The 25,785-nt window shown below is 45.3% G+C and overlaps 1 protein-coding gene across 1 annotated transcript in view; it reads right to left on the bottom strand.

Moving 5' to 3' along the window:
• The window catches only part of SLC24A5 (solute carrier family 24 member 5), a 96,620-nt gene extending 70,847 nt beyond the window's left edge, over positions 1–25,773 (bottom strand). Inside the window, exon 1 of the mRNA XM_073568452.1 lies at positions 25,392–25,773. Within this exon, the coding sequence (XP_073424553.1) occupies positions 25,392–25,701 (310 nt within the window). The 5' untranslated portion in view covers positions 25,702–25,773. The remainder of the gene's footprint in view (positions 1–25,391) is intronic.
• Positions 25,774–25,785: the final 12 nt, after the last annotated feature.

Here is a 25,785-nt window from a genome sequence, read left to right as displayed (position 1 = left end):
CTCTCTAATCATTATCTTACACATCATGGGAGCTCCCTAAGGGACACTAAAGTGACTGGGATTCAAATAGTTAAAAGAAGTATCAGGAAAGGTAATTTTATCCATCAGATGTCCAGGGTGGAAAGTAAATGGATATTTGAATTGAATACTCTGATCCCAAACGGTTTAAATAGCGAGATTGAGCTATTTGCTTTTAATGCATAGTATAATGCTCCATTGCTATATACTGGAGGCTATATAAGGGTTCCTCTTGCTCTAGGGGGCCATCCCTGAAGAAGGAATCAGTGAATTCCGCAACGCGTAGGATTTGCCATTGCTTTCTGGCCCCATAGGGCTTTCTTGCCTGTCACGTGATCTATCACGTGACTGTGACGTCACGCAAGGTCCTTCAGCTTTTTCGGACCTTGCAGGCCTGCTTTTGCAAGCGGCGGCTGGTACTCTTACAGCCTGCCGATATACACCTCCAGCTGCGCGCCAGTCACCGGCCGGGACGGCGGCATGCTAGGAGGTAGCACCCTTTAGCTCCAGTAACTTTTTATATACCTGTGTCAGGGAGCATTATTGGGAAAGGACCTGGAAATCCACCCTGCATTCTGAAGACCTTTTTCCCTGCCTCGCCAGTTTTTAGCTTCAGTAAAGGTAATAGATTTCTTCATAAGATATCTTTATTTAACCCCTTCACCCCCAAGGGTGGTTTGCACGTTCATGACCGGGCCAATTTTTACAATTCTGACCACTGTACCTTTATGAGGTCATAACTCTGGAACGCTTCTATGGATCCCGGTGATTCTGACACTGTTTTCTCGTTACATATTGTACTTCATGTTAGTGGTAAAATTTCATTCAAATAACTAGCGTTTATTTGTGAAAAAAATGGAAATTTGGGGAAAATGTTGAAAATTTCGCAATTTTCCAACTTTGAATTTTTATGCCCTTAAATCACAGAGATACGGCACACAAAAAACTTGATAAGTAACATTTCCCACATGTTTACTTTAAATCAGCACAATTTTGGAACAAAATTTTATTTTTGTTACGAAGTTATAAGGGTTAAAAATTGACCAGCGATTTCTCATTTTTGCAACACCATTTATTTTTACGGACCACATCACATTTGAAGCCACTTTGAGGGGTCTATATGATAGAAAATACCCAAAAGTGACACCATTCTAAAAACGGAACCCCTTAAGGTGCTCAAAACCACATTCAAGAAGTTTATTAACCCTTTAGGTGCGTCACAGGAATTTTTTTGAATATTTAAAAAAAAAAAATGAACATCTAACTTTTTTTCACAAAAAAAATACTTCAGGTTCAATTTTTTTTATTTTACCAAGGGTAACAGGAGAAATTGGGCTGCAAAAGTTATTGTGCAATTTGTCCTGAGTACGCTGATACCTGACTTGTGGGGGGAACGACTGTTTCGGCGCATGGCAGAGCTCAGAATGGAAGGAGCGCCGTTTGACTTTTTCAATGCAAAATTGGCTGGAATTCAGATCGGACGCCATGTCACGTTTGGAGAGTCCCTGATGTACCTAAACAGTGGAAACCCCCTACAAGTGACCCCATTTTGGAAACTAGACCCCCCAAGGAACTTATTTAGATATGTGGTGAGAACTTTGAACCCACAAGGGCTTCACAGAAGTTTATAACGTACAGCGGTACAATTAAAAAATCATATTTTTTCCACAAAAATGATCTTTTCACCCTCAATTCTTATTTTTCCAAGGGTAACAGCACCCTAAAAGTTATTGTACAATTTGTCATGAGTACGATGATACCCCAAATGTGGGGGTAAACCACTATTTGGGCGCATGGCAGAGCTCGGAAGGGAAGCAGCGCCATTTGACGTTTTTGGCTGGAATTGAGATCGGACACCATGTCGCGATTGGAAAACCCCTGATGTACCTAAACAGTGGAAACCCCCCACAAATGACACCATTTTGGAAACTAGACCCCCCAAGGAACTTATCTAGATGTGTGGTGAGCACTTTGAACCCCCCAGTGCTTCACAGAAGTTTATAACGCCCGGGCGTGAAAATAAAAAATTCGTATTTTTTCCACAAACATGATCTTTTAGTCACCTTTTTTTTATTTTCCCAAGGGTAACAGGAGAAATTGGACCCCAAAAGTTGTTGTCCAATTTGTCCTGAGTATGCTGATACCCCATATGTGGGAGAAAACTACTGTATGGACACACGTCAGGGCTCGGAAGGGAAGTAGTGACGTTTTGGAATGCAGACTTTGATGGAATGGTCTGCGGGTGTCACGTTGCCTTTGGAGAGCCCCTAATGTACCTAAACAGTGGAAACACCCACAAATGACCCCATTTTGGAAACGAGAACCCCTAAGGAACTTATCTAGATGTGTGGTGAGCACTTTGAACCCCCAAGGGCTTCACAGAAGTTTATAATGCCCGGGCATGAAATTAAAAAAATCGTATTTTTTCCACAAACATGATCAATTAGTCCCCAATTTTTTCATTTTCCCAAGGGTAACAGTAGAAATTGGACCGCAAAAGTTGTTGTCCAATTTGTCCTGAGTACGCTGACACCCCATATGTGGGAGAAAACTACTGTATGGACACACGTCGGGGCTCGGAAGGGAAGCAGTGCCATTTTGGAATGCAGACTTTGATGGAATGGTCTGCGGGTGTCATGTGCGTTTGGAGAGCCCCTGATGTACCTAAACTATTGAAACTCCCAACAAGTGACCCCATTTTGGACACTAGACCCCCCCACGGAACTTATCTAGATGTGTGGTGAGCACTTTGAACCCCCAAGTGCTTCACAGAAGTTTATAACGCTCGGACGTGAAAATAAAAAAATCATTTTTTTTTTTCCACAAAAATGATATTTTTGCCCCCAATTTTTTATTTTCCTAAGGGTAACAGGAGAAATTGGACCCCAAAAATTGTTTTGCAATTTGTCCTGAGTAGGCTGATACCCTACATGTGGGGGTAAAACACTGTTTGGGCGCATGGCAGAGCTTGGAAGGGAAGGAGCACCATATGACTTTTTCAACTCAGAATTGGCTGGAATTGAGATCAGACGCAATGTTGCATTTGGAGAGCCCCTGATGTGCCCAAACAGTGGAAACCCCCAATTCTAACTCCAACCCGAACCCCAACACACCCCTAACCCTAATCTCAGCCCTAACCCAAGCCCTAACCCTAGCCCTAACCCTAATGGAAAAATGGAAATAAATACATTTTTTTAATTTTATTATTTTTCCCTAACTAAGGGGGTGATAACGGGGGGTTTGATTTACTATTTATGGCGGTTTTTATTTTTGGCAGCTGTCGCACGCTAAAAGACGCTTTTTATTGTAAAAATAGTTTTTGCATCACCACATATTGAGAGCTATAATTTTTCCGTATTTTGACCCACCGAGTCATGTGAGGTCTTATTTTTTGCGGGACGAGTTGACGTTTTTATTGGTACCATTTTCGGCCATGTGACATTTTTTGATCGCTTTTAATTCCGATTTTTGGGACGCAGAATGAACAAAAACCAGCGTTTCATGAATTTCTTTTGGGGGAGTGCGTTTACACCGTTCCACGTGCGGTAAAATTGATAAAGCAGTTTTATTCTTCGGGTCGGTACGGTTACAGCGATACCTCATTTAATTTGTTTTTTTATGTTTTGTCGGTTTTATGCAATGAAAACTATTTTATATAAAAAATAATTATTTTTGCATCGCTTTATTCTGCGAGCTATAACTTTTTTATTTTTTCGCTGATGATGCTGTGTGGCGGCTCGTTTTTTGCGGGACAAGATGATGTTTTCAGCGGTACCATGGATATTTATATGCGTCTTTTTGATCGCGCGTTATTACACTTTTTGTTTGGCGGTATGATAATAAATCATTTTTTGCTTCGTTTTTTATTTTTATTTTTTAAGGGGTTCGCTAAAGGGGTTAACTAATGGGACAGTTTTATAGGGCGGGTCGTTACGGACGCGGTGATACCTAATATGTGTACTTTTATTGTTTTGTTTTTTTTATTTTCAAAAAATGAATTTATTGGGGAATATTTTTTTTTTTTTTACTAATTTATTTGGCGATTTTTTTAAAATTATTTTTACACTTTTTTTTATTTTTTTTTTACTTTATTACATAGTCCCAGGTGGGACATCACTGTCCTGTGACAGATCGCTGATCTGTCACATCACAGATCACTGTGACAGATCAGCAATCTGTCACAGGCAGTGCACAAGGCTTCCTCATGCCTGCGCTTTGCAGGCACTGAGGAAGCCAGCTTCCTCCAGGCCCCCGAAGGCCCCCGTCGCCATCTTGGATCCGGGGGCCTGGAGGAAAGGAGTCCTCCGCAGCAGCGCTGCACATTGCGCTACTGTGGGGGGGCTCAGGGAAGCACGGAGGGAGCCCCCTCCCTGCCGATGCTTCCCTTTAACTCCCGGTACACCGCGATCATGTTTGATCGCGGTGTGCAAGGGGTTAACGTGTCAGGGGCGGTCCGTGACCGCCCCTGACACATAGTGCCGGGTGTCAGCTGTGATAATCAGCTGACACCCGGCCGCGATCAGCGGCGCTCACCACGTGGGCGCCGCTGATCGCGCTAGACGTACTATCCCGTCCATGGGCATAGGGGCCCGGGTCCCATGGACGGGATAGTACGTCTGATGTCAGGAAGGGGTTAACCAAGACACATTTAATTAGCGCAAGTTTCTATCAGGTTTATTTATTATTATTTTATGGGGACAACTTGAGTGGTGTGTTGTCTTATTACTTGCTGCTTTGTGTTCTGTGGGTGTACGCTTTAGCGCCATTGGTATATACATATATTGATGATTTATAACACACTGACACCATGATGGACTGGATTATTCACAATGATTTTGGCAACGTGAATTAGTTGACTGCTTCCCTCTAAAGACATACCGTACTTATATACTTAATCCTCATTCATAAAAAAAGTTTTTTACTGCCCTATGAGTCTCCCACTAAAAATGAAATTAATGCAGTTATCAGGGACTAACTACCTTCCTGTTGTAGCAGACGCCGATCTCTGCCGGCTCAGAATCATCACCGACCGCTCTTGCTGGCATTTGTACGCCTTCTGCTGACGTCACATTGACAATGTGTTGTGGCAGTAACTCGCATGTTTCCACAGCGCACCTCTGCGTTAGAGTGTTCCACTAATCTGCCTCATGTAGCACTGCTGCATCAGTTTGCTGCATTCATTTAGCCTTAGGAGTGTGTGGCCGGTCTCTGCAGGAATGTAACCCTGCTAGGTCCTGCAGAGATTAGATTCCCATGCGGGCAGGTTCTTTTTTATTAGGCAGCTCCACCTCCCACTCCCTGTCCGAACGTTGGTTCCTACCCCGTTTGTTCATGTGCATGATTTCCTGTATTCTGATTCTCATTACCGACCCGGTTAGTTACACATACTATTTGACTTCTCCACTCCTGACCATGGCTATTCGTACGGATACTTTGCTGCCTGCCCCAATGTCAAACTATTTGACCACGCTTAGGCTTTTCCCTTCTGTATCACGCACCAGTGCTGCTGCAGTCCCGGGGACTGCCCTGGAGTGGTACCTGATGACTATCTGAGGCCAAGCTTAACCTCACCACCAGAGGCTCTAGCGAAAACCATGTGGTCGCTTAGTCACACCTCTGTAGAGTAAGCAAAGCCTGTGGCACCAGCATTACAGAGAAGCAACTTCTCTACCACTTTGATCTGTTGACGGGACTGCTGACATCATGCTGATTAACAGCTGGCTCCTCGCAGCCTTAGGCCTCTTTCACACGTCAGTGGCTCCGGTACGTACCAGAGACACTGACACACGTAGACCCATTCAAATGAATGGGTCTATGCTCATGTCAGTGTGTTTTCACGGACCGTGTGTCCATGTGCAAATACGCTGACATGTCCGTTTTAACACCTGAGAATATCAGCCCTCAGCTGTCAGCTTTAGTCAGGTTGGTTGTCAAAAATAGGGGGGACCCCACGCCAGTTTTTTTTTAAATTATTTATTTAAAGTTTAAAAAAAACAGCGTGGGGTCCCCTCTATTTATGAGAACCAACCTTGATGAAGCTGACAGCTGAGGGCTGCAGCCCCCGGCTGTAAGTTTCGTCTGGTTGGTTCACAAACAGAGGGGGACCCCATGTTGGGTTTTCATTCATTCTTTCTCTCCTGCTCGCTGCTGGCGGCAGAGCAGGAGAGAAGAATGACAGCTGCATTCAGCACCAGCCGCCGGGAACAGCGCTTACTGTAGCCGCTTCTTCCCGGCGGCCATCTGTGTGGTCCTGATGCGGCACACAGTTGCCACACGGAGGTACCACGTATCCACATGGACAGCTCCGGTACCGGAATTATCTGGACGTGTGAAACTAGCCTTAGGGCTCATACTCATCTGCAAGAAAAACGGAAAAGCGCAATCTGATAAAAAAAAAAAATCGAATTGCACTCTGAGCTATGTTAATCTATTTACATTTCATCTGTAGTTTTTGCCCAGCTGAAATTGAACTGAACTGAGGAAATAAAATAAATCATAGAATGCTGCGATTGTCCTCGGACTAGACTCGCCAATGCAAGTCAATGAGTGTGATGGGGGAAAAAAAATTGCACGGCACTGAGACCATGCAAGTGTCGTCCGATTTTTACAATTTTTACACACCCATGTCCTTTAAAAAGCCGGCAATTCAGCAGCTGAGTACAGTAAAATCACAGTGTGATCTGACAGATCGCATTCACTATATACACGTAAAATAAATAGATATAAAGCTGTCAGTTACATATACAATTAGTGCAGTGCAGCGTACTATACATGTATTTAATAAATTATTATTTTTATGAAAAAAATAGCGTGGTTTCCTGCGTAATTTTCCAAACCAGCGGAGGGAAAGCAGACGGCTGGGGGCAGATGTGTATAGCTTTCCAGGCTAATAATATCAGCTCACAGCTGTATACTTAGCCTTTAGGCTATGTGCACACGTTGCTTTTAGCGTTTTTTGTGGCGTTTTTCCGCTGGGAAAACGCTAAGAAAACGCATCCCATCCTATGGGATTCTGCATTGCTGTACTAATGCTGCGGATTTTTCCACTGCGGAATCACATAGCAGAAAAATAAGCAGCATGTTCATTCTTTGTGGGGAATTGCGGCGATTCCGTACCCATAGGATTGCATTGAAATGCTCACTTTACGCATGTAGCTATGCCCTCCATGCGTAAAGTGAGCGCTTCATGTGCGGATGGTACCCAGGGTCTGGAGGAGAGGACACTCTCCTCCATACCTTGGGTACCATAATCCTGTAAAAAAACAGAATTGAAAAAATAAAAAAAATAAAAAAAAAAAAATCGGGATATACTCACCCTTCTGATGGCCCCGGAGTCCTTCCCGCCTCTCACCACGCTGCCAGCATCTTCCAGTCCCAGTGATGCTTTGCGTGAATTACCCCAGATAATGTCGCTCTCTCGCGAGCGTGACTTCACAAAGGTCCTTCGCGCAAAGCATCACTGGAACCGGAAGATGCCGTGTCGCTGAGGAGATCGGGGGCCGTCGGAAGGTGAGAACAACTTTTTTTTTTTTTACTATTTTTAACATTCTATCTTTTACTATTGATGCTGCATAGGCAGCATCAATAGTAAAAAGTTGGTCACACTTGTCAGGCACTATGCTTGACAATTGTGACCAACCTGTCAATCACCTTTCCAAGCGATGCTTGAAATCGCTTGGAAAGCGCAAGCATTCTGCAAGCTAAATACGCTTGCAAAGCGCTTGTGTTTAGCAAAAAACGCATGTGAATGCCGCATGCGTATGCCGCATGCGTTTTACCCGCGGCGGGAGTTGCGGAAATTTCCGCAGCATTTCTGAACTTGTGCACATAGCCTTACTGGTTATTAAAATGGGGGACCCTAAAAAAAATGACGTAGGGTCATACCAAAAGCAGGTGTTACTGTGTTTTTGTTCTCTTGTGCATGCTGATAAAGTTTAGTGCCCCCCGAAAAATCATGATGCAACTTACTTAAGGTTTTTGCAGCAAAACCTGATACCTGTGTTTTTTGTTGCATTTTTGCACTTACTGATTACTTTCTATGAATAAAAAAAAATAGATGCTAAAACGCTGAAAGAAGTGACATGCTGCAGTTTTCAAAAATGCAGCAGTTTTCCAAATCAGTCAGGGGAAAAAAAAACTGAAATCTCATAGCTTTTGCTGGTACTGTAAAATGCAGCTTAAAATTTGCATTAAAAAACGTAGCAAAAATGCAACTTGTGAACATAATCCAGCTGTAATCCTTAGAAGATTTACAGATACAGACAGCACTATACACAGTGATCCATCATCTGGAGCACTGGCTTTTTTTTATGTCTGGGACTAATAGCATCGTAATGGTGGAAAGTGTGATATAATAATCACTGTAACAAGGGTTGAATGTACAGTTTGCATCAATGTTATTCTTCTTTACAGTTATATTAGCAAGTAGATAAATGAACATAAAAAGCAATTGTGCATTAATAAGACTTCTATAAAATGCTGCACTAAATCCGCTGTATATGACATAGGCGCACAAATGAACCGGTATTATCAGCATGTTAAGAAATAATTGCAATGTAAATCTGAAAATTTTTACATACCAAGAAGTTGCCATAAAAATAATCCTTCTAACCTAATAAAGGTCAAACCTTTGTTTTGCTAATTTAACTCCGTCACCACCAAGCCTGATTTGACCATTTTGACCATGCCAAATTTTACAATTCAGACCACTGTCCCTATATAAGGTAATAACTCTGGAACGCATCAGCGGATCCCACTGATTCTGCAATGTTTTTTGGTGACATATTGAATTTAATGATAGTGGTAACATTTGTACAATATAACTTGCGTTTATCTGTGAACAAAAGTTGTGAATTTGCCAAAATTCTGCAATTTTCAAACTTTTAATTTTTATGCCCTTAAATCAGTCATGTCAACTCTTTTTCACAAAAATGTTAATTTAGACCCATTATTTTCACAAGGGTAACATGACAAAATGGAACCCAAAATTTGTTGTGCAATTTCTCCTGAGCATGCGGATACCCCATATGTCGGGGAAACTACTGTTTGGGTGCACGGCAGGGCTCGGAAGGGAAAGCGCGCCGTTTGACTTTTTGAATGCAAAATTGGCTGTAATGAAGAGTGAATGCCATGTCACTTTTGGAGAGCCCATGATGTGCCTAAACAGTGGAAACCCCCACAAGTGACCCCAGTTTGGAAACGAGACCCCTCAAGGAACTTATCTAGAGCTGTGGTGAGCACCTTGAACCCCCCAGTTGCTTCACAGAAGTTTATAACGTTGAGCTGTGAAAATAGAAAAAAAAATAAACCATTTTTCCTACAAAAAAATTTTTAATCCCCAATTTTTTCATTCATTTTCACAAGAGTCACAGGAGATATTGCACCATACAATTTGTTGAACAATTTCTCCTGAGTACACCAATATCCCACATGTGGTAGAAAACTACTTTTGAGGCACAGTGCAAAGCTCAGAATGGAAGAAGCGCCATATTGGAGTTCAGATTTTGCTGGAATGGTTTGAGGGTGCCATGTCACATTGGCAGAGCCCCTGAGGTGCCAGAACAACAGAAACCCCCATATGTGACATGATTTTATAAACTACACCCCCCCCCAATGAATTCATCTAGGGGTGCAGTGAGCATGTTGACACCTCATGTGCCTCACAGAAATTTATACCATTGGACGGTAAAGAAAGAATAATTACATTTTTACAGCTAAAATGTTGTTTTAGCCGCAAATTTTTAATTGTTAAAAGTGCTAATAAGAAAAAAAAGACATCACAGATTGTTGTGCAAATTCTCCTGAATGCACCAATACCCTACATGTAATTGAGAACTACTTTTGAGGCACAGTGCAAAACTCAGAAGGGAAGAAGCACCATAATTTAGTGCAGATTTTACGGCTATGGTTTGCGAGTGCCACGACCCACAGGGAGAACCCCTGAGGTACCAAGATAGCAGAACCAACCATAAGTGACCCCATTTTACAAACTACACCTCTCAATGAATTCAAGTAAGGGTTCAATGATCATATTGACAGCACAGGTGTGTCACAGAATTTGATACCATTGGACAGTGAAGAGAAAATAATTTATATTTTTACCACAAAAAATTTATTTTAGCCCCAGATTTTACATTTTTACAAGGGGAAATGGGTAAAAATGACACCAAAATTTGTCACACATTTTCTGCTGAAAATGTAAACACCCCATATTTGGCTGTACAGTACTACTTAGCCACACAGTGAGACTCGGAAGTGAAGGATTGCTATTTGCCTCCCGTAGCCCAGATTTTCCTAGCATAGTTTGCGGACTCCATATACAGAGCTCCTAAGTGCTAGGAGAGCAGAATTCCCCATCAAGTGACCCCATTTTGGAAATTATACCCCTCGGGGAATTTATCTACAGGTGTAGTGATGATTTTGACTCCATGGGTTTTTAACAGAAGCAAGCAGTAGTGAATGTTGCAGAGCGAAAATTGCAAACTGCTGTTGTGGTGACCAGTACAGTACAGCCATAGCCGGATCATAGGCCAAACGGTGTCCACAGTACGTCCATCTTCCTCATTATAGGGAATATTCCACCTGGGGTTCTGTCTAAATAACATATTTCAGCGATTTACACTGAAACCCCGCTGTAAGTGCTCAGCGCAGAGCGCAGGATAAATGTGACCTGAGCTGTACTGCTATCTTTGGAATACAGAATGAACAAGCCAACCGCATGAGAAGAATTGGTTTTATTTACTTTTTTACGCCGCTCCTCTTGAATAGACGACTTTATTCTTTGGGTCGGTGCGATTACAGCAATACCAGATTTACATCAGTTTTTTATGTTTGGCTGCTTTTTATTGCGTATCCCTATATTTTGAGAGCTATAATTTTTCTATATTAATGCCGACAGTCATATGTGGGTTTGGTTTTGCCAGACGAGTTGACATTTTCACTGGTACCATTTGTGTGCATTTGATCGCTTTCTATTCCAATTTCTGGGAGGCAAATTGATCAAAAACCAGCAATTCAGGAGTTGTTTTTTGGCAGCTTTTATGCCATTTCGTGTGTGGTAAAAGTGATAAGAAAACTTTATTCTTCTGGTCAGTACGATTACAGTGATACCACATTTATATTTTTTTTATATGTTTTGGCGCTTTAAACAAATAAAAACTATTTTATAGAAAAAATTACCGTACATACTCACGTATAAGCAGAGATTTTCAGCCCTTTTTTTGGGCTGAAAGTCCCCCTCTCAGCTTATACGCATGTCATATACTCCAGGGGGTCGGCGGGGGGAGGGGAGCGGGGGTGTCAGATCATACTTACCCCCCGGCGCGTCTCTGCAGCCCCCCCGCTTCTCCCACGGTCTCCCTTCAGCGGTCACGTGGTACCGCTCGTTAAAGTCATGAAAATGCGCATATTCATGACTTTAATGAGCGGTACCACGTGACCGCTGAAGGAAGGGAGACCGTGGGAGAAGCTAAAGAGACTGCGCCAGGAGGGGGTAAGTATATGCAGTATTCACCTGTCCCCGTTCCAACGCTGTTCGCCGCCTTCTGCCAGGTCCTCCGTCAGTGACGTTCAGGCAGCAGAGGGCGCGATGACGTGGTTAGTGCGTGCCGCGCCCTCTGCTGCCTGAACAGTCACTGACAGAGGACCTGGAAGAGAGCGGCGAGCAGCGATGGACCGGCGACAGGTGAATATCTCAGGTGGCAAACTCAGGTGTGAAACTGCAGTGCGCCGGCTCCCAGTGATAAATTACATCTTACCTACGTGAGGGCAATTGAAGCTATGACTGTCGGGTCAGAGCGACGCCAGCAGTGTGATCATGTCATGTGATCACGCTGCTGACGTCACTCGCCGGCGCTGCAGAGACGCAGATGGGTGGTAAGTGCTCCAGTGGAGCTGAAGACTCCGAACATTAAGTGCATGGGGGGATTTAATGTGTGGGTGGAAATTTTTTTTTTTTTTTTTTTTGGGGGGGGATTTATTGCGTGTGTGTGCAGATTTGGAGGGGGATGGTGGATTTAATGTGTGTGGGGAGATTTGGAGTGGGGATGGGGGTGTTTAATGTGTGAGGGGAGATTTGGAGTGGGGATGGGGGTGTTTAATGTGTGTGGGGAGATTTGGAGGGAGATGGTGGATTTAATGTATGAGGGGCGATTTGGAGTGGGGATAGGGGTGTTTCATGTGTGAGGGGAGATTTGGAGTGGAGATGGGGTGTTTAATGTATGGGGGAGATTTGGAGGGAGATGGTGGATTTAATGTATGAGGGGAGATTTGGAGTGGGGATAGGGGTATTTAATGTGTGAGGGGAGACTTGGAGTGGGGATGGGGTGTTTAATGTGTGAGGGGAAATTTGAGGACACAAAATGAGGAGCAAAGGGGGAGATGCAGGGCATGTATGAGGAAACCATACAGGGGAATGGGGAGCATGTACGAGGAAATAATACTGGGAAATGAGGGGCATGTATGAGGAAACAGTATGGTGGATGGGTGCAGACACAGTATGGTGAATGGGGATGGGTGCAGACAGTAAGGGGAGCGAATGGGGGAATGTATGCAGACACAGTATGAGTAGCGATATAAAAAATGTATGTGGACAGAGTACGAGGAGTGAGGGTGATAGGATGTGTGCAGACACGGCGGGGGTGTGTGTGAGCAGGCAGTATAGAAAGTGAGGGGGTAAATATATGAAAAGACAGTATGGTGAACAGGGGGATGTGAGAGGAGACAGTATAAGAAGGGAGGGGAATAGTGTGAGGAGACAGTATGGGGGTAGAAAAGTGAGTAGGCACAGAATAGAAACTGAGTACTGGGGGTGTAGCATGGGGAGACAGTGTAAGGGTACAGCCAGGATGGGACAGTATACCAAGGAGGGGGAGTGTGATGACATAGTACAGTATAGAGACTGGGCCCTATAGGGAGGACACAGTGTGAGAGGACAGTGTGTAGAGAGGATCAGTATGGAAATGAGAGGACAGTGTAAAGAGCATGTACCATAAGAGGGACAGTGTGAGGTCATATTTTGTACAGACAATACAGTGAGGGGCAATTTTTTTTATTCAGGAGCATTATAATGACACTTCTATCTTTCAGGGCATCCTGTGGAGATTTTCTGCAAAAGAGCGGAGAAGATGGAAGTCTGCAGAGATGAACTGTGGATGAGAACACTCATCATGGGGTCTGGACAAGATGAAGAAAAGAAAGAAAAGCAGAACGACTCTAGAAATGATGTCATCTGTAAGGTACCTGGATGTAAATGTTAGGCCTGTTTCACACTTCCGTTTTTGACCGTCAAAATCCGCCGTTTTTGCCAAAAAACGGATCCGCCATTTTTTTTGGCGGATCCGTTTTTTCCCCATTGACTTGCATTACCGGCGGATTTTGACGGATCGCCATCCGTTGGATCCGTTTTTTGCGGATCCGTCAATTTTTTAGCGTCCGCCGAGATGCCTGGACGGACCATGTAACGTTTTTTGTACTGCAGGATCCGCATTTTTATACAGCGCATGCCCGGAGGAATGAAGTCAGGAAGAAATTTAACCCTGAAATCATTTATGGCGGACAGAGAAAAAATTCTCTCTCTCTCTCTCCTTCCCGGGCAGCGGTTCCTTTAAAATTCTTCACTCAGCGGATCCGTCAAAAAAAACAGATCCGGTGGCATCCGTTCACAGCAGTTAGGAACGGATCCGCTTTCCGCCTTTTTGGCGGATTTTAACTGACACAAAAAACTGAAGTGTGAAACAGGCCTTATTTGTGATACTGACTAATTCTCTTGTTTTTATTTATGTTAGGAGCATTAACCCCTTAGCGACAGAGCCAGTTTGCAGCTTAATGACCAGGCCATTTTTTACAATTCTGACCACTGTCCCTTTATGAGGTTATAACTCTGGAACGCTTTAAAGGATCCCACTGATTCTGATAATGTTTTTTCGTGACATATTGTACTTCATGTTAGTGATAAAATTTCTTTGATAAGTCTTGTGTTTATTTATAAAAAAAAACGGAAATATGGCGAAAATTTTGCAATTTTAAAACTTTAAATTTTTATGCCCTTAAATCAGAGAGATGTGTCACACAAATGTCTTAATAAATAACATTTCCCACATGTCTACTTTACATCAGTACAATTTTGGAAGCAAAATTTTTTTTTGTTAGGAAGTTATAAGGGTTAAAAGTTGACCAGCGATTTCTCATTTTTACAACAAAATTTACAAAACTAATTTTTTTTAGGGACCACATCATATTTAAAGTCATTTTGAGGGGTGTACATGACAGAAAATACCCAAAAGTGGCACCATTCTAAAAACTAGACCTCTCAAGGTGCTCAAAACCAAATTCAAGAAGTTTATTAACCCTTTAAGTGCTTCACAGGAACTAAAGCAATGTGGAAGGAAAAAATTACATTTAACTTTTTTTTGCAAAAATTTTACTTCAGAACCAATTTTTTTTTTATTTTCACAAGTGTTAAAAGAGAAAATCAACCACAAAATTTGTTGTACAATTTCTCCTGAATACGCCGATACCCCATATGTGGGGGTAAACCACTTTTTCAGCACACGGCAGAGCTCGCAAGGGATGGAGCGCCGCTTGACTTCTTCAACGCAGAATTGGCTGGAATTGAGATCGGATGCCATGTTGCGTTCGGAAAGCCCTTAATGTGCCTAAACAGTAGAAAACTCCAACAAGTGACCCCATTTTGGAAACTAGACCCATTAAGAAACTTATCTAGATGTGTGGTGAGCACTCTGAACCTTCAAGTGCTTCACAGAAGTTTATAATGTAGAGCCGTGAAAATAAGAAATCCATTTTTTTCCACAAAAAAGATCTTTTCGCCCCCAAATTTTTATTTTTACAAGGGTAACAGGAGAAATCATACCCCCACAGTTATTGTGCGATTTGTCCTGAGTACGCCGATACCCCATATGTGGGGGGGAACCACTGTTTGGGCGCATGGGAGAGCTTGGAAGGAAAGGAGTGCCATTTTGGAATGCAGACTTTGATGGAATGGTCTGCGGGCACCATGTTGCGTTTACAGAACCCCTGATGGGCCTAAACAGTGGAAACCCCCAACAAGTGACCCCATTTTGGAAACTAGACCCATTAAGGAACTTATCTAGATGTGTCTTGAGCACTTTGAACCTTCAAGTGCTTCACAGAAGTTTATAAACGCAGAGCCGTGAAAATAAAAAGTCTTTTTTATTTCCACAAAAGATTTTTTAGACCCCAATTTTTAGACCCCCAAAGTTGGTAAATAGTGGAAACCCCTCAATTCTTGCTACAACCCTAACCCCAACACACCCCTAACCCTAATCCCAACCCTAATCCTAACCCTAATTCGCCCTAACCCTAACCCGAGCCCTAACCCTAGCCCTAGCCCAACCCTAACGGAAAACTGAAAAAAAAATATTTTCTTTATTTCATTATGTTTGCCTATATATGGGGGTGATAAACAGGGGGGGGGGGTTATGTACTATTTTTCTATTTTGATCACTATATTCAAAAAGGGGACAAAAACTGAACTTGGAAATTATAGGCCAGTAAGTTTAACCTCAACTGTGGGTAAAATCCTGGAAGGTTTTCTAAGAGATACTATACTGGAGTATCTAGAGAAGAGTAACCTTATGACCCAATATCAACATGGGTTTACAAGGGACCGTTCCTGTCAGACTAATCTGATAAGCTTTTATGAAGAAGTAAGTTCCGGACTGGACCAAGGGAATGCAGTGGACGTGGTGTACATGGACTTTTCAAAAGCTTTTGATACGGTGCCACACAAAAGGTTGATACATAAAATGAGAACAATGGGGATAGGGGAAAATATGTGTAGGTGGGTTAAGAGCTGGCTCAGGGATAAGAAACAAAGGGTGGTTATTAATGGAGCACACTGAGACTGGGTCACGGTTAGCAGTGGGGTACCACAGGGGTCAGTTTTGGGCCCGCTTCTTTTTAACATATTTATTAATGACCTTGTAGGGGGCTTAGAGAGAAGAATTTCAATATTTGCAGATGACACAAAACTCTGCAGGGTAATCAATACAGAGGAGGACAATTTTATATTACAGGAGGATTTATGTAAACTAGAAGCTTGGGCTGATAAATGGCAAATGAGCTTTAATGGGGATAAGTGTAAGGTCATGCACTTGGGTAGAACAAACAAGATGTATAATTATGTGCTTAATTGTAAAACACTGGGCAAAACAGTCACTGAAAAAGACCTGGGTGTATGGGTGGACGACAAACTCACATTTAGCGGCCAGTGTCAGGCAGCTGCTGCAAAGGCAAATAAAATAATGGGATGCATTAAAAGAGGCATAGATACTCATAAGGAGAACATAATTTTACCTCTATATAAGTCACTAGTGCGACCACACTTAGAATACTGTGTACAGTTCTGGTCTCCGGTGTATAAGAAAGACATGGCTGAACTGGAGCGGGTGCAGAGAAGAGCGACCAAGGTTATTAGGGAACTAGGGGGTCTGCAATACCAAGACAGGTTATTACACTTGGGGTTATTTAGTTTGGAGAATCGAAGGCTTAGGGGTGATCTTATTACAATGTATAAATATATGCGGGGACAATACCAAGACCTTTCTAATGATCTTTTTACTCTTAGACCTGTGACGGGGACAAGGGGGCATCCTCTACGTCTGGAGGAAAGAAGGTTTAAGCATACTCACAGACGCGGATTCTTTACTGTAAGAGCAGTGAGACTATGGAACTCTCTGCCATATGATGTTGTAATGAGTGATTCCCTACTAAAATTTAAGAAGGGACTGGATGCCTTTCTTGAAAAGTATAATATTACAGGGTATATACACTAGTTTCCTTAATATTGCGTTGATCCAGGGAGCTAGTCTGATTGCCGTATGTGGAGTCGGGAAGGAATTTTTTTCCCCAATGTGAAGCTTACTGTTTGCCACATGGGTTTTTTTTGCCTTCCTCTGGATCAACATGTTAGGGCAAGTTAGGATAGGCTATGGGTTGAACTAGATGGACTTAAAGTCTCCCTTCAACCTTAATAACTATGTTACTATGATCGTTTATCATAGTGATCAAAATAATGAATGGAATCTGCCAGATTCCCGGCGGGCGCGCTGCGCATGCGCCCGCCATTTTCAAGATGGCGGCGCCCATCGGAGGACGCCAGCAGGACGAGGGAACACTGGGAGGGAAGTGAGGACCACGGAGAGGTACCGGAGGGGGGATCGGGGACCCTATTTCTCTCTCCTCTGATGTGCGATCACATCAGAGGAAAGAGAAATTTAATGCATAAACGCGGCTTCTTTTTTTTTTGCGGTCGCCGTTATAGGGTTAATAACGGCGATCGCAAAAGCGGGGTCGGTAAAAACCGACCGATTCATGTTCTCTGGGGTCTCGGCTACCCTTGGCAGCCGAGACCCCGGAGAAAATCTGACACTGGAGGGCGCTATGTACTTTCTCCACAGCGCCGTGAATTAACGGCACTGTAGTTTTAGTACACTCAATTACCGCCGTTAAAGGCGTATCGGCGGTCGTTAAGGGGTTGTCAAGGCTTGTGATGAGTCTGCAGTCATTCTGTGTGACTGCACACTTCTGAATTCCTACAGTGCTCACTGCACGCTGTCAGGATTCTCTGATGTTGGTGATTTACATACATGCAGTCATATGCTGACTAGATGTGTGGCCTTGCTCAATGTAAATTAACTGAGCGAGGCCAGCCACGTCTACACTGTGTTCCAAATTATTATGCAAATTGGATTTTTAAGTGTCATAAAGATGCAATTTTTTGTTTTTCAAATAAACTCATAGATGGTATTGTGTATCAGGGCTCTTTGGATCACTGAAATCAATCTCAAATGCCTGTGATAATTAGTTTACCAGGTGAGCTCAATTAAAGGAAAACTACTTAAGAATGATGTTCCACATTATTAAGCAGAGCACAGGTTTCAAGGAATTTAGGAAAGAAAAAGGATCTCTCTGCTTCTGAAAAGCATCAAATAGTGCAATGCCGTGGTCAAGAGATGAAAACATTAGATATTTCCCAAAAATTTAAACGTGATCATCGTACTGTTAAGAGATTTGTGGCTGATTCTGAGCACAGACATGTTTGTGCTGATAAAGGCAGAATGAGGAAGGTTTCTGCCAGGCAAGTTCATCGGATCAAGAGAGCGGCTGCTAAAAAGCCATTATAAGCCAGCAAACTGATATTTAAAGCTGCTGGTGCCTCTGGAGTCCCTCGAACCTCAAGGTGTAGGATCCTTTAAAGGCCTCTTTCAGACATCCGGTGTCAGGGGTCCGGCGGCCTGCGGCGAATAGCCGGGCCACCGGATCCGGCCTGCAGCGGTGACACCGGATGTACATGCGGCCCCTGATGCGGCTTGGAGGACATTTAAAGGAGCCGCAGCACCGGGGGTCGAGAGAGCCAGCCGGAGAGAGATCGGGAGGCGAGAGAGCAGCCAGAGAGACAGCGGGGGACGAGAGAGCAGCCAGAGAGACAGCGGGGGACGAGAGAGCAGCCAGAGAGACAGCGGGGGACGAGAGAGCAGCCAGAGAGACAGCGGGGGACGAGAGAGCAGCCAGAGAGACAGCGGGGGACGAGAGAGCAGCCAGAGAGACAGCGGGGGACGAGAGAGCAGCCAGAGAGACAGCGGGGGACGAGAGAGCAGCCAGAGAGACAGCGGGGGACGAGAGAGCAGACAGAGAGACAGCGGGGGACGAGAGAGCACACAGAGACAGAGGGGGACGAGAGAGCACACAGAGACAGAGGGGGACGAGAGAGCCAGCCAAAGAAAGGTATGGAGCGTATGGAGAGAGAGAGAGAGAGAGAGAGAGAGAGAGAGAGAGAGAGAGAGAGAGAGAGAGAGAGAGAGAGAGAGAGAGAGAGAGAGAGAGAAGGGGAGGGGGAGAGAGAGAGAGATGCGCGCCGGGCACTTGTGGGGTTAAAACTCATAGTGTCCGGGCATGCGCAGTTGAAAAAGCCGGTCCGGCAAAAAAACGTTGCAGCCAACGTTTTTTGCAGACGCCGGACGGCGCATGTTTGCCGTATCCGGCAAAACCCGGAGGCGCCGCATGTCCATCCGGCATGATGCGGCGATCATTACATTCTATGTGAAAAAACCGGATCCAATTCCGGATCCGGTTTACACAAATTTCGCCGCATCATGCCGGATTTAAAAAAACGGATGTGTGAAAGTAGCCAAAGGCTTGCTGTGGTGCATAAACCTACTATTCAGCCACCCCTAAACAGTGTTCACAAGCAGAAATGGTAGCAGTGGGCCCAGACATACATGAAGACTAATTTTCATACACTCTTGTTTACTGATGAGTGTCGAGCAACCCTGGATGGTCCAGATGGATGGAGTAGTGGATGGTTGGTGGATGGCGTCAGCAAGGAGGTGGAGGAGTCATGTTTTGGGCCGGAATCATGGGGAAACAGCTGGTAGGGCTCTTTAAGGTCCCTGAAGGTGTGAAAATGACCTCTGCAAAGTATATCGAGTTTCTGACTGACAGCTGTCTTCCATGGTATAAAAAGCAGAAACGTGCCTTCAGGAGCAAAATCATCTTCATGCATGACAATGCACCATCTCATGCTGCAAAGAATACCTCTGAGTCATTGACTGCTATAGGCATAACAGGAGATAAACTCATGGTGTGGCCACCATCTTCCCCTGACCTCAACCCTATAGAGAACCTTTGGAGTATCATCAAGCAAAAGATCTATGAGGGTGGGAGGCAGTTCATATCAAAACAGCAGCTCTGGGAGGCTATTCTGACTTCATGCAAAGAAATACAAGCAGAAACTCTCCAAAAACTCACAAGTTCAATGGATGCAAGAATTGTGAAGCAGGAAAGATGTATATCTTTGTACCGTGTTAGCCAGTAGATAGAAAAATATTCAGGATTGAGAGTCCTCAGTAGTTGATACCTTTTAATGGCTAACTGAAAAGATGGTAATACATTGCAAGCTTTCGAGACTACTCAGGTCTCTTCATCAGGCTAGACTAATACAAAATCTGAAGTCACATATTTATGCACAATACAGCCTAGAAAAAATGCAATAGATAAGACAAGTGACGTGAAGCAGAACTATCAATATGGGAGAGGGAGAAACATAAATATAAACATTGGACCAGTTCATAGATAAGGAGTCTGGATGTTTTATGGTCCTCTGATTGGGGTCTAGTTCTGTGTTGCCCTGCAAGGTTCTGTGTTGCAGGGCAACACAGAACTAGACCCCAATCAGAGGACCATAAAACATCCAGACTCCTTATCTATGAACTGGTCCAATGTTTATATTTATGTTTCTCCCTCTCCCATATTGATAGTTCTGCTTCACGTCACTTGTCTTATCTATTGCATTTTTTCTAGGCTGTATTGTGCATAAATATGTGACTTCAGATTTTGTATTAGTCTAGCCTGATGAAGAGACCTGAGTAGTCTCGAAAGCTTGCAATGTATTACCATCTTTTCAGTTAGCCATTAAAAGGTATCAACTACTGAGGACTCTCAATCCTGAGAATTGTGAAGGTGATATCAAAGATGGGTTCCCATGTTAACATGTAACTTGGCCTGTTAGGATGTTTTGGAGTTAAATAGCTTTTTTGTTCAGTGAATGTGACCTCCTAATGCTGCAAATTCCACAAATGAACATTTTCAGTTCTTTAAAACACATCAAATGTTTAGAAATTCTACTGTGCCTAATAATTTGGAACAGTGCAATTTGAGTTTTTATTCATTTTGGAGATTATACTGTTATCATTGGGAGGTTTCGGCAATAAAATTTGATGCATATTCTAACAGGTGATGACTTTTATTAGACTCACTGTCATTTGTACCGACTATTTAGAAAAATCATAGAAAAATATCATTTGCATAATAATTTGGAACACAGTGTAGTCGGAATGTGGCCAGAAGTATCCAAATCAAATACTTGTGCTGACATGACTGTCCATCGGCAAGGGAGAGTCACAAAACTGTGCAGTGCATTCGTTGTGAGAATTCAGAAGCCTGCAATGTCAGGATTCAGCTCTGCAGGTTCCAGTAGTCGACTCATGGCATGAACACTTCACTCATGTGATATTTTCATACTTATGGTCTTGTGACAACAAGCTTCTCTTCCTGCTTCTCTCAGTTTTTCACTGATCATTGAGAGCAATAGGCCAGGTTCACATAGCGTTAATAAAGTCCGTTCAACGCATAGCGTTGACAGACTGCATTAACGCTACTCACATAAGGCCTGTTTCACACTTCCGTTTTTTCCTGTCAGTCAAAATCCGCCAATTTTTAAAAAAAACGGATCCATTATTTTCCCCCATAGACTTATGAACTCGGAACATGGAAGCCCGATCTCATAGAAGCCCGCGACATGGCCGATCTCGATCATGTAAACCCGCGAGATCGCGGCGATCTCGATCACTGAAGATCTCATGGAAGCCCGCGATATCGTGGCGATGGATTGAAACCCGCGATATCGCGGCAATGGATTGAAGCCCGCGAGATCGCAATGATGAAGGCTGCGGTCACTTTAAATGACGCCGCTTTCCACCTTCCACGGATCCGTGGTCCGCTGTCATCCGTACATCACTGAACGGCGACGGATCAGTTTTTTTCACCTTTGGCGGATTTCAGCTGACCGCCGTCAACGGAAGTGTGAAAGAGGCCTAACGCGATCGCGTTATGTGAGCCCGCTAGCGCAGATGCTTCATCTGCGCTAGCAGTGACGGACCATCACAGAATGACGGCACATCGATTGCCCATGCAGATTTATGGCATGCACTAGCGATGTGCTCCTAATGGGAGTTAATGGCAGCGTTAACGGATTACGTTACATCGCGTTATGCTGCGGTGTAACGCAATCCGTCAAATGGACTGCATTAACGCAGTGTGACCCCGGCCTTAGAGGGAGAGCAGCTCGTTGGTACATGACTAAGGCTGCCAATTGCATGTGTGCTGGGGAAGGGAGGGGGGCGACAAACTGAATTTGTGCCCCGGGTGCTAGAAAATCTAGATACTCCTCTGTGCCCAGCTCTGGCGTTCATGTACTCCCTCGCTCCAATTCTAAGCGCACTCCAGGCGTTTGATATCTGTGTGCAGTTTCTTCCTGGTATGATGCGCGTCTGCGTAATTTCCGGTATTGTGCATTGCAGGGCTGTGGAGTCGGTAAGCCAAACCTGTGACTCCGACTCCTCAATTTCCCTTACACCGACTCCGACTCCAACGCCGACTCCGACTCCCACACATATTGCTTATATTTAAGTGAAAAATTTATTGTAGTACAATGTGAACCTCAGACATTTAATCATTTTTATGATCCAATAATCAAGATATTTAGATAGAACAGAATATATATTGGTGTACTACCCGGTTTTCATTCTTTTTGGTACAGATACGATATGGATAGACAGATATGGATAAATGGATAGATAGAGCAGATTTCTAATCTGCTTTTGCTATTGAAAACATTATCTATGAGCTCAAAAACCTTTCAGGTGATGCAGTTTTTTAAAAAGATGATCAACTTTTGCAGCTGAAAAACGTATCCTCAAAATACACAGGAAAAACGCTGTGTGTGAATGTAGCCTTAGATCAGGAATATAACAGCCATTTATAGGACATTTCATAACTTTCCCAAACTCCTATGAAAAAATATTCAGCACATCCTGCATTGAACTACTGTACCCAATTTATTATATATTTTAGGAGTCGGAGTCGGTCCATTTTATACCGACTCCAACTCCGACTCCACCAAAATGAGCACCGACTCCGACTCCACGACTCCGACTCCACAGCCCTGGTGCATTGTAGGGGAGTATTGGGTGTAGTGCTCTGGAGCCAACCAGTACACCCAATGCACCCCCACACTGCACAGGATCGGAAATGACGCACTGCAGCGTCATACCAGGAAGAAACAGCACACCGATTTCAAACGCAGGGAGTGCACTTGGAATTTGAGCAAGGGAGGACATGAACGACCAGAGTGTCTGCACTTCCAAAGACATCACCCTAATTAGCATAGGGACATGTAAGTTATAAAATCATTTTTCTCAGCAATTACAGGGCAGTATTAGGTCAGACTATACAGCATTGCAACAAAACTATAGTGTGCGTAATGAATAGGGGGGCCCATTTGAAAATTCGCACCAGGGCCTATATAGTTACGCCACTGCATGGCAACAATCAGGCCCTCGTGATGACATTGCAGGGGCACCAATTCGAGGGGAAATTACACGACACCGTACGTATTCAAACACGGATGTGTGAATGAAGTCTAAGATGAAGGGTGGCGATTCATCACAGTGTTCTCACCGGAAAACTGACATAAAACACTTTGAAAAGTCACAAAATTTTGAGAAGTTGCACAAAACCTTTGCAACTATTAAGCTATGTGCACACGGTGCGGATTCGCAGCAGAACTGCATGTGATGTACAGTAGCATTAAAGGCTATGGAAAACAAAATCCGCAGTACACATGCTGCATTTTTTTCCGCGCAGATTTGCTGCGGAATGAAAGAAGCAGCATGTCACTTCTTTTGTGCGGTTTTACTGCACTTTTCCACCTGTTCCATTCTAGAAATCCGCTGGTGGAAAACTGCACAAAAAATGCACTAAATCTGCAGGAGAAATGCACTAAATCTGCAGGAGAAATGCAGGTCATTTGACCTGCGGATTTAGTAAAATCTGCGCGGAAAATTCCACAGCAGAATACGCACTGTGTGCACATAGCCTTAGTGTTTTCACGCTAGCTTGAAGCAGCTCCGCCAAAGTGGGTGGAGTTTGGGCAGTCATAAAATGTGCTAGTGTTTTGTGAATGAATTTGGAGCATCATACTCCATCAAGCCCTTCATTAAAACTGGCGTGGGCAACGGAAGTTTAATGAATCAGCCCTGGGATGTTTCCAGAAATGCCGCATTATAAAATGCCCACATCACTTATTCTGTTCAACTGAAGAGAAATAAATGAGCTGCAACTAATTCACTACGGCACAAACTATGGTAATATATACAGTATACAGACAGTGTACACTGTGCAGTTCTGAGCACAGGCAGCACTCCCTCCCATGACATACTCACCTGCAGCACTCCTCCCACATCGCTGTACGCTCATACTTTGCTGTACACCCACCTGTGGCACTCCTCACACCCACCTGTGGCACTCCTCAAATGGTGTTGTACACTCACTTGCAGCACTCTGCACACCGCGCTGTACGCCCACCTGCCGCTCTCCTCACACGGCGCCGCACGCTCACCTGCAGCTCTCCTCACAAGGCGCCGCACGCTCACCTGCAGCTCTCCTCACACGGCGCCGCACGCTCACCTGCCGCTCTCCTCACACGGCGCCGCACGCTCACCTGCCGCTCTCCTCACACGGCGCCGCACGCTCACCTGCCGCTCTCCTCACACGGCGCCGCACGCTCACCTGCCGCTCTCCTCACACGGCGCCGCACGCTCACCTGCCGCTCTCCTCACACGGCGCCGCACGCTCACCGGCAGCTCTCCTCACACGGCGCCGCACGCTCACCGGCAGCTCTCCTCACACGGCGCCGCACGCTCACCGGCAGCTCTCCTCACACGGCGCCGCACGCTCACCTGCAGCTCTCCTCACAAGGCGCCGCACGCTCACCTGCAGCTCTCCTCACACGGCGCCGCACGCTCACCTGCCGCTCTCCTCACACGGCGCCGCACGCTCACCTGCCGCTCTCCTCACACGGCGCCGCACGCTCACCGGCAGCTCTCCTCACACGGCGCCGCACGCTCACCTGCCGCTCTCCTCACACGGCGCCGCACGCTCACCTGCCGCTCTCCTCACACGGCGCCGCACGCTCACCGGCAGCTCTCCTCACACGGCGCCGCACGCTCACCGGCAGCTCTCCTCACACGGCGCCGCACGCTCACCGGCAGCTCTCCTCACACGGCGCCGCACGCTCACCTGCAGCTCTCCTCACAAGGCGCCGCACGCTCACCTGCCGCTCTCCTCACACGGCGCCGCACGCTCACCTGCAGCTCTCCTCACACGGCGCCGCACGCTCACCTGCAGCTCTCCTCACACGGCGCCGCACGCTCACCTGCCGCTCTCCTCACACGGCGCCGCACGCTCACCTGCAGCTCTCCTCACACGGCGCCGCACGCTCACCGGCAGCTCTCCTCACACGGCGCCGCACGCTCACCTGCAGCTCTCCTCACAAGGCGCCGCACGCTCACCTGCCGCTCTCCTCACACGGCGCCGCACGCTCACCTGCAGCTCTCCTCACACGGCGCCGCACGCTCACCTGCAGCTCTCCTCACACGGCGCCGCACGCTCACCTGCAGCTCTCCTCACACGGCGCCGCACGCTCACCTGCCGCTCTCCTCACACGGCGCCGCACGCTCACCGGCAGCTCTCCTCACACGGCGCCGCACGCTCACCTGCAGCTCTCCTCACACGGCGCTGTACGCTCACTTCCTGTGCCGCCCGATACAGCAGGTATATGGCCGCCCATAGAAGTAACATGAAGGTAAATGCCGCCAGTGTGGTCCTGCCGGCTTCCCTGCTCCTCCGTCCTCCTGTCCCCGCGGCCGGCTCCATGTTCTCACTAGTGGATAACTTCCCTGAGTGCCATGGACTGTGGAGGAGGCCAGTCACGCTAATCTCTATCATGTGAGGCAGGGAGTCCGTCCTCATGCGCCAATTAGCCCTCCCTGGGGTTACATGCAGCGTCTGACTGATGCGGGACATGAAGGAATCCCTAAGGGGAGACAGAGAACAAAGTGGGGCCAGATGATGCTCAGTCACAGGGTGAGGAGAAGATGTTACCGGGGG

The sequence above is a fragment of the Dendrobates tinctorius genome, unplaced genomic scaffold (genome assembly GCF_039654945.1).
Source record: "Dendrobates tinctorius isolate UK_male_01 unplaced genomic scaffold, ASM3965494v1 ptg000022l, whole genome shotgun sequence".
Lineage (NCBI taxonomy): Eukaryota > Metazoa > Chordata > Amphibia > Anura > Dendrobatidae > Dendrobates > Dendrobates tinctorius.
The sequence above is the reverse complement of the archived record's forward strand: the minus strand, read 5'-3'. Positions and strand labels throughout refer to the sequence as shown.